At 35.1% G+C, this 15,421-nt stretch overlaps 1 protein-coding gene across 3 annotated transcripts; it reads right to left on the bottom strand.

The window, feature by feature from the left end:
* Positions 1-2,264: 2,264 nt before the first annotated feature.
* On the bottom strand, positions 2,265-13,655 carry LOC107724121 (uncharacterized). 3 transcript variants are annotated; one of them, XM_016532920.1, is made up of 18 exons: positions 13,461-13,655; positions 13,089-13,236; positions 12,710-12,811; positions 12,022-12,105; positions 11,790-11,846; positions 11,524-11,607; positions 11,187-11,267; positions 10,900-10,995; positions 10,693-10,785; positions 10,423-10,506; positions 7,593-7,697; positions 7,151-7,303; positions 6,836-6,952; positions 3,658-3,750; positions 3,172-3,258; positions 2,870-2,956; positions 2,636-2,731; positions 2,265-2,470 (listed from the first exon to the last, which is right to left on the bottom strand). In XM_016532920.1, exons 1-17 carry the CDS (start codon positions 13,507-13,509, stop codon positions 2,647-2,649), a joined length of 1,605 nt encoding a protein of 534 aa, XP_016388406.1. In that variant the 5' UTR covers positions 13,510-13,655; the 3' UTR covers positions 2,265-2,470; positions 2,636-2,646. The 3 variants fall into 3 exon arrangements, with proteins under 3 accessions (XP_016388406.1, XP_016388408.1, XP_016388407.1); XM_016532922.1 differs by having other exon boundaries at positions 2,445-2,557; XM_016532921.1 differs by having other exon boundaries at positions 2,445-2,552.
* Between the last annotated feature and the right edge of the window lie 1,766 nt (positions 13,656-15,421).

Raw genomic sequence — 15,421 nt, 5'->3', positions numbered from 1 at the left:
CATTTAATTACATTACAAGCTATCAGAATGGAATCTTACTTTTTAGTAACAACACACTGAGCAGAAGGTTTTGCCTGGGCAAGCACCATTCAGATTTTCTTCAGATCCAAGAAGAAAACAGCGCTTAAAGGGATAGTTCACTCAAAATGAAAATTCTGTCATCATTTCCTCACACTCATGCCAATTCAAACCTGTATGATTTACTTTCTTCTATGGAACACACACATATTTTGAAAGTCAATAAACTTGGTGGGCAATGTCAAAACTGACCATATTGTCATCTTTTTATCCACAATTGTGTGGTTTAAAAAAATAAGAAATATTTCAGTAAATGATGACAGAATTTTCAATATTGGGTGAACTATTCCTTTGAGTGTCTTATGCAAGAGCTCAACAGGGATGGCTCGTGGCTTAGTCCTTGTGAGGATCAAAACACCAATCTTCTAGTTATGTTCATTTTGTATTAACCACTACAGCATAATATAGCAACAAAATTTCTACTGACAATAGCAGTATATTATGGGTTTCTCTCAGGTACTTTATTCAAACTCTTTTGGCTTCTCCACCAGAAGCAGCCAGGTGCACACATGCATCACTCTGGTGCTGATAAAGCTTCATTTTTTCATTTCAAAATGCCTGTACATCTATCTTTTGTTGCCGTTATGCTCATTTTCTCAGCTCCTCTACTTCCCCTTGGTCTCCAAACAAATCAGTCACAGTGACAGTACTGCAAACAGAGGTGAGCTGATACAATAGAAAGACCCTGGTCCAGACAGACTGCCTCTGCTAGTGTCTGAAATTATACTCAGAAATCCAGCCACACTGATCTGAAGCCAAAATCAAAATGACACAATATTAGAAATCGTATCCTCTAACTACAGCATGGCATAAATTTTTATTGTATTTATGTCTACCATGGCGGCCAAGAAAGAGGTTCTGGTTGGTGTCCAGTCAGTGCAGGTGGAGTAAGCAGATTTTCAGCGCCCTCTGCTGGTTGATGGTGGCTCATTAAATAACTGGAAGGCAAAATGAATTGGCTCAATCTCTGTTTCACTTTATTAGTCAAACGTATTACTCCATACAACATATTATTAAAGCAATTACATTTGAGATTGCTGAGCTGTATAATTTATGTCTGAATGAATTTACACCAAAACAACAATTATAAATCTTTTACTAATAATAAATATGTATATGAATGTATATGTATATGAATATTGTTCCCTTTAAGGCCCCTTTTAACTGATGAAATGCTCAAAGTATAACCAAAAAGATTAAATGCACACTCAAAGTATAACCAAGGGCAGTCAAGCATTGATGCATGTTGCTTTTTTCCTTTTCTGCTGACTTTGCAGACCCACAAACAGATGTTAGACACACTTTTTCTAACTCACTGCTGCCATCTTATGCCACCATCTTTGCATGGTGCTTTGGTAAACTAGAACTTCATTCTGATTAAGCTATTATTCATTTTTAAAAAGTCAATAAATAAAGGTCATAAAATCATAAGACGCAGATCAGATGTAATTGTAAAAAAAAAATTTATTTTGAAATATATAATCTGGTTAGCAATATGAACAGTGTATAATGTGAGCCGTTTAATACAGCATCAATGGAATAATTTCCCCCAAAATGAAAATTTGCTGAAAATGTACTCACCCTCAGGCCATCCAAGATGTAGATGAGTTTGTTTCTGAATAGATTTGGAGAAATTTAACATTACATTACTTGCTGCAGTGAATCAGTACAGCAACTGATATAAACATCATATAACCACATATAACCAACACGACTCCAGTCCATCAGTTAACATCTTGTGAAGCAAAATGCTATGCGTTTGTATTAAACAAATCCATCATTTAGACATGTTAACTTCAAACAAGTCCTCTATCTATGTTATTGTTTTCTCCAGTGAAAAGCTTGTCTCACCTGAATCAGGAGAGAAATATGCACAGATCAAGTTACTAGTGACAACAGTCTGAAACAAATATGTTCCAAAAAAATATGTCAGTGGACTTTGATGTGAGAGGACAACAGGGGATGCACTTTTTCACTGGAGGAAGCGTTATTATAGATTATGGACTGAAGCAACAGTTTAAAGTTATTTCTTATAAACCTGAACTGATGGACTGGAGTCGTGTGGATTACTTGTGGATTATTGTGATGTTTTTATCAGCTGTTTGGACTCTCATTCTGACGGCACCCATTCCCCTGCTGAGGATCCATTGGTGAGCAAGTGATGTAATGCTACATTTCTCCAAATCGTCGAGTCATCTACATGATGGATGGCCTGAGGGTGAGTATATTTTAAGCAAAGTTTCATTTTGGGGTATACACAAACCAGAAAATATCTTGTTTACACATTTGGGAACCAGCATCAGATGCATCCTCACAATGAAATGATGAGGCCAACATCTCAGCGTTTATCAGACCTGATTTCAGCATAATTGACAGGAAGCACCAAAAAACCCTGTAGAATTACAAAAAGGGTAAGGAAGGGTCATCACTATTAGCATTCCAATCAAACAACTTCAGTGATTGAGCACTGGCAAATATGCTAGGAAGAGAAGAGGGACGAGGATTAGTCATAGGTCACAAAATGACAAAAGAATTTAGAACAGAATTTAGTTCTTGCCTTGAGAGAAATTAATCAGACAGCAGAAAGGCCAGAGTATTAACCAGGACAGCATTTGTGGCAGAAAAAGTCTTCAGCATCAATTTGCTAAGAGTTCTGAAAGAACAAAATTAAAACGTTAGCAATTTAATCTCAACATTCCATGTTATTTTCGATGATATTTTACTTTATGGTTTTGTAACTACTCATTTTGGAATGAAATATTTCAGAACTTTTAAATTGAAAAGTTCTTACTCGGTGGAAGCGCTGATCCTTTCCTCCAGACCATCAATCATTTTTACATATTTGTCGAAGACCATTTGTGTGACACTATTAAAGGTTCTTTATAAACATGAAGAAAACAGTGGAATTGTTATTTAGTTAGTTAATTAACAGTATAATTGTAATAATAATAATAATACAATATTAAAATAAGACATTTCTAATGTCTAAAGTAAGAAGTATGTTGCATATAGGCATTTCTTTTAAAGCAGATATGTCACTGTGCATATATATGTGCATCTGTCCTTTTTTTTATTTCAAGACTCTTTTCTTACTTTTGTGCTTCATCAAGCTTCCTTTGAGTTAGCTGTCCACTGTCAGTTAACTCTTTCATGAAAATGCTCTTCACTTCATCCCAGTGCCTATTAAATATGAGGTAAAAATTTCATTAGTTTGATGATTTAACTCGGTGTTTCCCAACCGGGGTGCCGTCTGTTGAGAGCAGGGGTGCCGTACTTTTCAAATTATCATATCGAAGTTAGAAATTCAAATATTGTGACAGAATTAATGTTGTAGGGTGCCACAAATTTGTTAAAATTTCCAAAGGGTGCCGCGACTAAAAAAAGGTTGGGAAACACTGATTTAACTAATCATCAGTTAAATGCTCACAGGTGTTGTAAAATTCTCAATGTCTGCACATTTAAAAACAAAGAATAAAAAACTTGCTGCAGTGTCATAATATTACAAATTAAAATGTCAAATTTAAGATTAAACATTCAGGACTGGGCCTGTTGAGCAGGAAATTATTTGTTACACTTTACCTTGCTGATTGTTCAAGTCCATCATTATTAATATTTCTGTTGATCTCAATGAGAACTCTGTCCCAGATGTCAAAGCATGTCGCTTTAATTTTGCTGTTGTGAACATCAACAGAGAAAGTGGCTGGGATCAGTTTTATATTTCAACAAATTCTTCAGCAAATTAATTTTGCATCTCAGTGGAAGCAGGTGCATGATTAAAGAAATAGTTCATCCAAAAATGAACATTTGCTGAAAATACATTGAACTTTAGGCCAGCCAGGATGTAGATGAGTTTGTTTTTTTATCAGAAAAGATTTGGAGAAATTTAGCATTGCATCACTTGCTCATCAATGGATCCTCTGCAGTGAATGGGTGCCGTCAGAATCAGATAAAAAAAAAAAAAACGCACAACTTTTCTTTTCAAAAGACGTTAGTTGATGGACTGGAGTCGTATTGTGGATTATTGTTTTGTTTTTATCAGCTGTTTGGACTCTCATGACGGCACCCATTCACTGAAGAGGATCCACTGGTGAGCAAGTGATGTACTGCTAAATTTCTCCAAATCTGTTCCGATGAAAAACAAACTCATCTACATCTTGGATGGCCTGAGAGTGAGTACATTTTCAGCAAATTTTCACTTAAGCATACACACACAAACAAACATCAGGGCTTTACGTATTATACCGTAAATGTCGCAGTGGGTCCTCATATTCCACATTTGATGTCATTTGGTTTTTCTTGTTTATGGAGACATGCAAAATTTCATTACTAATAATATTCCATATTTCATAAAGCGCACCCCTGGAAGACAACAGAAAAGGAAGTTATTGCATTAATGATCAAATGATAATGATGAATCACCACATATTCTTTAGTTTATCTACATTGTCATTGTACAGGTGTAGTATGCTCAAATGTTTTTGGATTATGGCATCCATAACATATTTATAGTGCCCAGACTGATTTAACAGGCTAGTGTGAGATTAAACGTGTTCTTACTTCAAATTGGACAAGATGTCCTCGCCTACTAATTCAGTGAGAGTGTCTTCAGTGTCAATAAAAAAATCATTAACTTCAGACATCCCAAGGCCATTTTCAGACAATCTTTCATAAATTGGAAAAGGGTATACTGTCGCCATCTTCATAATGGCCCTGTGAAACAAAGAGCAGAGTCAATGAACATACATCTATGCATCTATAAAGGATGTTCAAACAGAATATTAAACTGGAATGCAGTACATTCATAAGGCACAGCTTATGCTTTATACCCACACAATAAGCATAACAGCATTAGGAATGATTAATGGATTTTAATCCATGCATATTTACTTGAATTATGCCTTGGGGTATGTGGTCTCAGTTATTAGTCATACAAAGTTATTAATTCACAGTCATTTATTATGCACTGCGTGCACTGAATGAAAAGTACTGTCATACTAACCAGTTAGATTGATTGAATCTCTCATCTCCAAAAATCCCATTACCCCATCGATCATATTCTAGGGCAGCATTGTCAAAAAAGTCACCAAAACGCTCATCTGCCCAACTAGATAAGGAAAAGGAGTTTAGTTCTGTCATAGTTATTACAAGATAGCAAACATGCCATTGCTTTGATACGGTTCTTGGTTCAACATTGATGTTATTTGTACAAAGAGCAACACTCAACTTTGTGAAATCTTCAGAGCTTTAAAGGAATAGTTCACCCAAAAATAAACATTTTTTGAAAATGCACTCACCCTCAGGCCACCCAAGATGTAAATTAATTTGTTTCTTCATCAGGACAGATTTGGAGAAATTTAGCATTGCATTATTTGCTCACCAAAGGATCCTCTGCAGTGATTGGGTGCCGTCAGAATGAGAATCCAAACATCACGATAATCCACAAGTAATCTACATGACCATTTTGTTAAATATTTTTGAACATTTTGTCCATCAATTAATGTGAAGTGAAAAGCTGCAGGTTTAAGAATCATTAAGAAGTTTTTAACTTCAAACCTGGATAAAATACAAGGCCTCTATCCATAATATTAAAGTCATCTCGTCTGAATCAGGAGAGAAATATACACAGATCAAGCACTGTTTACAAGAAAAAACAGTCCAAAACAGTGTTTTGATGTGAGAGGACAAAAGGGGATGGACTTTTTTGCTGGAGGAAGCATTATTATGGATTGGTATTTTGGCCAGAAGCAATGGTTTAAAGTTAAAATGCCTTAAAGATGCACAGATGTTCACTTCACAAGAGATTAATTGTAAATAGGGATTAATTGTGTGGAATATTGTGGATTACTTGTGGATTATTGTGATGTTTTTATCTCATTCTGACGGCACCCATTCACTGCAGAGGATCCATTGGTGAGCAAATAATATAATGCTAGATTTCTCCAAATCTGTTCCCATGAAGAAACTTCAACTTTCATTTATTTATATAGCACATTTAAATGCAACTATGTTGCCCAAAGTGCTTCACAAAAATTAAGGATAAAAATAAAGTACACACACAAAACTTACACACAAGTATAACAAACATTTATAAAAGGTTCCCAAATAAAATTTTTCCTACTTCAAAGGCCAGACAAAAAAAAATGTTTCTTCAACTAGGACCTAAAAACCTCTATAGACGGAGCCTGCCGAATATACAGGGGAAGACCATTAAAAGGGGCAGAAAATGTCTGTAAAAAAAAAAAAAAAAAAAAGTTCAAAATTTTCCCCCAAAATCCTGGAAACTCCAAAAATTCTAGAAAGTTTCCAGAAATTTACCAAAATTTTCCAGAAGATTTCTGCTTCTTTGCAACCATGTAGATAAGTTGTTTCTTCATCGGAACAGATTTGGAGAAAATGTAGCATTCCATCACTTGCTCACCAATGCTCTGCAGTGAATGGGTGCCGTCAGAATGAGAGTACAAACAGCTGATTTAAAACATCACAACATTCCAAAAGAAATCAACAGAACTCCAGTCCATCAATTAATGTCTTGAGACGTGAAAAGCTGAGTGCTTGTTTGCACTCTCATTCTGACGGCACCCATTCACTGCAAAGGATCCATTAGTGAACAAGTTAACAATGCTAAATTTCTCCAAATCTGTTCCGATGAAAAACAAACTCATCTACATCTTGGATGGCCTGAGAGTGAGTACATTTTCAGCAAATTTTCATTTAAGCATACACACACAAACAAACATCAGGGCTTTACGTATTATACCGTAAATGTCGCAGTGGGTCCTCATATTCCACATTTGATGTCATTTGGTTTTTCTTGTTTATGGAGACATGCAAAATTTCATTACTAATAATATTCCATATTTCATAAAGCGCACCCCTGGAAGACAACAGAAAAGGAAGTTATTGCATTAATGATCAAATGATAATGATGAATCACCACATATTCTTTAGTTTATCTACATTGTCATTGTACAGGTGTAGTATGCTCAAATGTTTTTGGATTATGGCATCCATAACATATTTATAGTGCCCAGACTGATTTAACAGGCTAGTGTGAGATTAAACGTGTTCTTACTTCAAATTGGACAAGATGTCCTCGCCTACTAATTCAGTGAGAGTGTCTTCAGTGTCAATAAAAAAATCATTAACTTCAGACATCCCAAGGCCATTTTCAGACAATCTTTCATAAATTGGAAAAGGGTATACTGTCGCCATCTTCATAATGGCCCTGTGAAACAAAGAGCAGAGTCAATGAACATACATCTATGCATCTATAAAGGATGTTCAAACAGAATATTAAACTGGAATGCAGTACATTCATAAGGCACAGCTTATGCTTTATACCCACACAATAAGCATAACAGCATTAGGAATGATTAATGGATTTTAATCCATGCATATTTACTTGAATTATGCCTTGGGGTATGTGGTCTCAGTTATTAGTCATACAAAGTTATTAATTCACAGTCATTTATTATGCACTGCGTGCACTGAATGAAAAGTACTGTCATACTAACCAGTTAGATTGATTGAATCTCTCATCTCCAAAAATCCCATTACCCCATCGATCATATTCTAGGGCAGCATTGTCAAAAAAGTCACCAAAACGCTCATCTGCCCAACTAGATAAGGAAAAGGAGTTTAGTTCTGTCATAGTTATTACAAGATAGCAAACATGCCATTGCTTTGATACGGTTCTTGGTTCAACATTGATGTTATTTGTACAAAGAGCAACACTCAACTTTGTGAAATCTTCAGAGCTTTAAAGGAATAGTTCACCCAAAAATAAACATTTTTTGAAAATGCACTCACCCTCAGGCCACCCAAGATGTAAATTAATTTGTTTCTTCATCAGGACAGATTTGGAGAAATTTAGCATTGCATTATTTGCTCACCAAAGGATCCTCTGCAGTGATTGGGTGCCGTCAGAATGAGAATCCAAACATCACGATAATCCACAAGTAATCTACATGACCATTTTGTTAAATATTTTTGAACATTTTGTCCATCAATTAATGTGAAGTGAAAAGCTGCAGGTTTAAGAATCATTAAGAAGTTTTTAACTTCAAACCTGGATAAAATACAAGGCCTCTATCCATAATATTAAAGTCATCTCGTCTGAATCAGGAGAGAAATATACACAGATCAAGCACTGTTTACAAGAAAAAACAGTCCAAAACAGTGTTTTGATGTGAGAGGACAAAAGGGGATGGACTTTTTTGCTGAAGGAAGCATTATTATGGATTGGTATTTTGGCCAGAAGCAATGGTTTAAAGTTAAAATGCCTTAAAGATGCACAGATGTTCACTTCACAAGAGATTAATTGTAAATAGGGATTAATTGTGTGGAATATTGTGGATTACTTGTGGATTATTGTGATGTTTTTATCTCATTCTGACGGCACCCATTCACTGCAGAGGATCCATTGGTGAGCAAATAATATAATGCTAGATTTCTCCAAATCTGTTCCCATGAAGAAACTTCAACTTTCATTTATTTATATAGCACATTTAAATGCAACTATGTTGCCCAAAGTGCTTCACAAAAATTAAGGATAAAAATAAAGTACACACACAAAACTTACACACAAGTATAACAAACATTTATAAAAGGTTCCCAAATAAAATTTTTCCTACTTCAAAGGCCAGACAAAAAAAAATGTTTCTTCAACTAGGACCTAAAAACCTCTATAGACGGAGCCTGCCGAATATACAGGGGAAGACCATTCCACAATTGTGGACCTACTACTGAAAAGGCACGGTCACCTTTTGACTTCTTTTTGGGCTGAGGGACAGTCAACAATGACTGATTTACTGATCTAAGTGACTTAGCCAATGTGTAAGACCCTAAGAGATCGCTAATATAATTTGAAGACAAGATGTGTATAGCTTTAAAAAACAATCTTTTTTTTTGTGCCGGTCAAAAGCTTAGCTGCGGCATTCTACACAAGCTGCAATCCAGATAGTTGCAGTTGACAGATCCCTACATAAAGTGAGTTACAGTAATCCAATCGTAAAGTGATAAAAGCACAAATAACAATCTCTAAACCTTTTGACTTCTTTTTGGACCGAGGGACAGTCAACAATGACTGATTTACTGATCTAAGTGACTTAGCCAATGTGTAAGACCCTAAGAGATCGCTAATATAATTTGAAGACAAGATGTGTATAGCTTTAAAAAACAATCTTTTTTTTTGTGCCGGTCAAAAGCTTAGCTGCGGCATTCTACACAAGCTGCAATCCAGATAGTTGCAGTTGACAGATCCCTACATAAAGTGAGTTACAGTAATCCAGTCGCAAAGTGATAAAAGCACGAATAACAATCTCTAAATCTCTAAAACTCAGAAAAGGTTTTAGCTTAGAAATAATTCTGATAAAATAAAAACTACTTTAAAAAAAACTAGCTGATAAAAACTACTTCTTACAACCGAATTAATCTGTTTATCAAAACTAAGAGATTAATCAATTATGACGCCAAGATTTCTCACACTATCTTTCACTGTCATTTCTAAGGGGGCAAGAGCATTGGCTATCTTCTCTTTAGCCTTAGAAGGATCAAATATTAAGATCTCAGACTTTTTTCACTAAGCTGAAGAAAATTACTTGACAGCCAAACTTTAACCTCATCTAGACATCGCAACAGGGACTGTAAAGACTGTTCATTTCCAACCTTAAGCAGAAGATTTATCTGTGTGTCATCTGCATAAATGCGATGGCAGATAAACCCCAGAGGGCACATATATAAAGAAAACAACACAGGACTCCAAACAGAGCCCTGAGGAAGACCGTATTTTTAGGGAACCAGAGAGGATGAAACGTTTGCCAAATATTACAAAAAATATTCTATCCTTAAGATATGAGTGAAACCATTTCAAAGCAGTTCCCCCAAACCCCACCTCACACTCCAACCGTTTTAAGAGTATCGAATGATCTACAGTGTCAAATGAGGCACTAAGATCTAACATAATTAAAACTGCAGCCATCCCAGAATCAGCCGCTAATAACAAATCATTTAGCACTTTTAGCAGACACTTTTAGCAGTCTCAGTACTATGACCAACTCTGAAATCAGATTGGAATATATCCAGGAAATCATTCTCCCACAAAAAAGGGGTCATTTGAGTAAGAACCACCTTCTCTAAAACTTTAGATAAAAATGGAAGTTTAGAAATGGGGCAGAAATTGTTCAACTCTGTAACCTCAAGGCCAGGTTTTTTAATTAAAGGAGAAACAAACTACATCTTGGATGGCCTGAGGGTGAGGACATTTTCAGCAAATGTTCATTTTTGGATGATCTATACCTTTAATGTGTTTTTACTTGTATTACAACTGAATTGAATTTTTCTTACGTCCAGGCTTGAAGTCCTGTCTCTGGGCTAGTAATCATATGATATTTTTCCTTATCTTTCAACACTCTCAGCTCCTTCCATCTCCTGCAACCCAAACAACTCAAAACTTCGTTAATTATAATACAGAAGTTATTTTGTACATTCATCATGTCACGTTTTTTTTATGTAAGCCTACATTCTACATAAACAAGACTACATAAAAAGCACTATATACTATAATAATGGTGACTTGACTTGACATTCAGGTAACTATTATGATCATAGTCTTACCTTACAGTAGTTAAATATTTGTCATGGAATGGCTGCCTCTCAGTGTATTCCAATAGTTTATCCCAGTAAAATGCAAGAACTGCAGATGCAGTTCTATGAAATACACAGGCCACACTTTAGAATCATATGATTAGGAAACATACAGCTTAACTCAATTCAAAGATGAACATGAAAACATTAAATAATGCTCTTAATGAATGCCCTTACCTCAATGTTATTAGAAACTCATCCTTCTCACTCTGCCTCTCTAAGGTGGAAATTTCCATGGCCTTCTCTCTGACCAGATCCACAGCCATTTGTACTCTAAAAAATATAATTGAGAACTGAATGATGGACTATAAAATTTAGATTTGTCATCTGAGTGTTATTTGACATTTTACTCAACATGATGTTTTTAGGAAACAGTGCCTGCATGAAAGAATCATCATAAATGCAAGAAGTGTCATTGATTTTGTGTGCTTTAACACAGCAATGCATGACAAAAAAGATCTTACTCGTCAAAAAGTTGATTGATGTCTATCTTCCCAACTTCCGCAGTAACTTTTAGAATCTCAACCACTTGGGGCTGTGCCACCCTGTTATATATCACAACAAAGAAAACAACTTCCAGTCAACATGAAAACTAATATGCTTGATATTAACATATAAACTTCTTCATCTTAACTTTGAAAGACACAAAAAAAAAACAGATTAATAAAACAATGTTTACAGTACCTTACTATAAAATAGCAGCTAGACTGTAAGATTTTTTTTAATCAAATATATTATTTCATTATTTCAAAGGGAAAGAAACTGTTTGAAAGAAGCAATGTGTTAAACATGAGGTCATACACTTTGGACAGAAGGTGAGCGAGGAACCCCAAGGGATCGCTGTAGATTGGTGGAGCTCCTGGAAGGTAGCGTGACTCCACATATCTGCATTAAACAAAACCAATGGACAATGTTTTAGTTATCTATTATTTCAAAAAGATCCTGAGAAGATTATCTGCATAGAGATGGTGGATTTGAACTGTTTAATGGATGCATCTTTACACCATTTCAAAACAATATTTTCAGTCATCTTGCAGATTCAATAATAAAAAATAAAAAAAACTTACTTCCAGAGGTCCACCACTGTCTCGTTTTTGAAGATCCCTTTATACATGCCAATTTCTCTGTAAGAAGATATATCATATATTCAAGATGTTTAAACACAAATATATTCAGGAACAGACACATTCAACTTTATACACATCAGCATGCCCTTCATTAATTCATTTGCATGTTGATAAAATAATAATTGAAAAGTTATACAATAACATTAATTATTTGGATGAATGGTCTTCATACTGCAGAGTCCCACTGTTGCTGGGGAATGTGTTTATCAGTTGAACCAGACCGTCTCCGCAAAGCAAACCCAGTCTGTGAAAAATGCTGTTAAACACACAGAAGGAAAAAAATGATCGGGATGATTTGAATTAAATCATTCCTTAAATCGAAGTAGATTGTGTTCAGCTTTATTATTCATTATATAAATATTGGTTTTAATTTCAGTATATGTGACCCTGGACCACAAAACCAGTCTTAAGTCGCTGGGGTATATTTGTAGCAATAGCCAAAAATACATTGTATGGGTCAAAATTATTGATTTTTTTTTATGCCATAAATCATTAGGATCTTAAGTCAAGCTCATGTTCCATGAAGATATTTTGTAAATTTCCTACTGTAAATTTATTAAAACTTAATTTTTGATTAGCAATATGCATTGCTAAGAACTTCATTTGGACAACTTTAAAGGCGATTTTCTCAGTATTTTGATTTTTTTTTTTGCACCCTCAGATTCCAGATATTCAAATAGTTGTATCTCGGCCAAATATTGTTCTGTCCTAACAAAGCTTATTTATTCAGCTTTCAGACGATGTATAAATCTCAATTTCGAAAAAAAAAAAAAAAAATGTTGTGTGTTTTTTGTGGTCCAGGGTCACATATGCTTATAAAGTGCAACCGGTTTTTTGTATCCAGTGGATGAAGTACTCACTGCAGTGCCACAATGAACTGATCGTGTCCTTCAGCTCTTTGCTCAGCACTGATCCTCTCGATCATCTCCTTCACAGAAATCCACAAGTCTTGCATATCAGTACTGTACACCACAGAAAACAATGATAGTGAATTTACACTCCTCATTCCAAGGAAAGTCACAGAAATATGGCCCAATGTACAGTGTTAACTTTTTTCCACAGGTGTTTTAACTGTATTTTGAATTAACCATTGCATTGTGTTTTGTTTTTAGGGTTAAAGGAAATGTCCATAAACATGCTGGTAGTTTTCTGCTAGAACATTATCTGTTTTTCTTTTTTTCTTTTTTTTTTACAGTGCATGGTCTATGTTAACTTTACATCATACGTCTCTGGTTTTACCCTGTTTTATTGATCTTATTTTTTTCCACAACCACTTCTGCTGCCCCTTTTAAATTGTCCAAGTATTTCAAAAACGCTTCGGCTCCAAATGTGAAGAGTTTGTCTGCCATTTCATAATCTTCATCTTTTAGGCTGACGCTGTCCACACCTGCATATAAAAAACGAAATCAGCTAAAATATAAGTGACCGTGTAATATTAAATTATTTGATCAAGTCCAACCGCAGTACATATTTTAATATCACATTTATATTTACATAACCATTGTAAGATTAGTATTATCACTTGTTCAAGAGAGCTGCCATGTCTATTAAATATCACATCACAATGAATTTAGTTTACTTGTATACATAAGAAAACAAGCATTATCTTACCTTTAAAGAGCAGAACAGCTAAGATTAAGACAGCTAGTGACTTATTCATATTGTTGTTTCTTCCTCAGAACAAAAAACTAAATAACAGAAAGAGATCACAACATATTCACTGTGGACTTAAACATCAGGAGTAAAAAGCTGGACTCAACTTTATCTCTATTGATATGAACTTTCATTTGTGTGCACACGCCTACTGAACTTGCCTTGCAGTCTGTCTGCTCTTACCTCTCATGGGAAGTGTTTCAATGTAAACTCTAAAGGTCACAATAGTAGTGCAGACCGTACATATTTAATTGCTTCTTTTCAATTGTAAGTTTATCAACATCAGGTTTGGGTTAAGTTTTTGGTCAATATGTTAATATGTTAAAATAAGACAATATTTTCCTTAAAACACAAAAGCAAAAGAAAGGTTACCACATAAAACTTTAAGGTACTGTAACTCTAGTTAGTTCACATGAACAGTTCAGAGTAGTGCATGCATGTACATGCCAAACTGGACAAAAGACAATATATGTGATTTTGACAATGTCAGATTACAGGGACTGATAAATGTTTTGTACAAGAAATGCAATCTGTCAAAATTAAATTGAATGTAGGCCATGAGTTTAATGCTCTTTGAAAATAATGTAGATCAGTGTGAAAGTCCGAGGTGTGTTTTTGTCTAGGTCAATATTTCTTCAGTCAACATCAGTTTTTAGGGTCAGTAACTCACTAGAACATAAAAAATGTCGAAAATCAGGAGCTGCACAGAGTAAAATTTTAGTCTTAAGTATGTCAAAATTCTTGGAATGGTGTAATTTTCCTACACTTAAGAATAAGTGTGATTAATAAAGGTAAAAGTGCTACAACTAGGTCTCAGCTCCTAAATGATTTAAAGGGATAGCTCACCCCAAAATGAAAATTCTGTCATTAATTACTCACCCTCATGTCGTTCCAAACCTGTAAGACCTTCGTTCATCTTCTGAACACAAATTAAGATATTTTTTATGCAATCCGATAGCTTTCTGACCCTCCATAGACAGCAATGCAACTGAAATGTTCAAGGCCCAGAAAGGTAGTAAGAGCATTGTTAAAATAGTCCATGTGACAACAATGGTTCAACCGTAATTTTATGAAGCTACGAGAATACTTTTTGTGCAAAAAGAAAACAAAAATAACGACTTTATTCAACAATTTCTTCTCTTCCGTGTCAGTCTTTGACACACATTCACGACAGTACTACGATGGACTGTTTTCATGATGTCCTTACTACCTTTCTGGGCTTTGAACCTGTCAGGTGTGTTGCTTTCTATGCAGGTTCAGAAAGCTCTCAGATTTCATCAGATATTTCTTAATTTGTCTTACGAAAATAAACAAAGGTCAGGTTTGGAATGAGATGAGGGGGAGTAATTAATGACCGACTTTTCATTTTTGGGTGATCTGTCTCTTTAAGAGTGCTGGAGATGTCTCTCAACCTAACCTAGGAGTAGTATGATAACTGTGATATGTTGAAACCACACTCTCCAATATGGAAAAAAAAGTGCTTTAGACTTGCATAAGGGTGTAATTTGGATAAACAGGATTCGTAGTTGACTAAACAAGTGAAATCCATTGATATATTCATTTACTGCATTTAATAAACTCATTATTAAGAATATAGTGTACAACATCATTATTAGTCATGTAAGGATAAAAGAAACTCAGGAAACTCAGATACTTTGATCTCCTGAGAAACAGACAATACACTGGCACCTTCAAGACACCCCACAGAGGGGTGGTGCAGGAAACGCCTCTCTCACATATGCATCAGTGCCTTTTCATCTCCTCCCTCCACTGGATTCACTCAGAATGGTAAATAGTCTATATGAATGCAAATAAGATTTACAGTCATGTTTGGTTTCATTTGAAAAGTCTCAGGGTGAGTGGTACAATGGTCTTAATCTTACTAAAAGATAATACAGATCCTAAGAGTTAAGAGATAC

This window comes from Sinocyclocheilus rhinocerous, unplaced genomic scaffold (assembly GCF_001515625.1).
Source record: "Sinocyclocheilus rhinocerous isolate Xijiao unplaced genomic scaffold, SAMN03320098_v1.1 scaffold335, whole genome shotgun sequence".
Taxonomy (NCBI): domain Eukaryota; kingdom Metazoa; phylum Chordata; class Actinopteri; order Cypriniformes; family Cyprinidae; genus Sinocyclocheilus; species Sinocyclocheilus rhinocerous.
Note: the sequence above shows the minus strand (reverse complement) of the source record. Positions and strands in the feature narration are given on the sequence as shown.

Coding starts and splice junctions, on each gene's coding strand:
- LOC107724121 (XM_016532920.1), bottom strand. CDS start 13,509: ATGAATAAGTCACTAGCTGTCTTAATCTTAGCTGTTCTGCTCTTTAAA. Junction 11,608..11,789: donor ACAGTGGTGGACCTCTGGAA/GTAAGTTTTTTT, acceptor TGTTTAATGCAG/ATATGTGGAGTCACGCTACC. Junction 3,751..6,835: donor GACCCACTGCGACATTTACG/GTATAATACGTA, acceptor TGTTCACAACAG/CAAAATTAAAGCGACATGCT.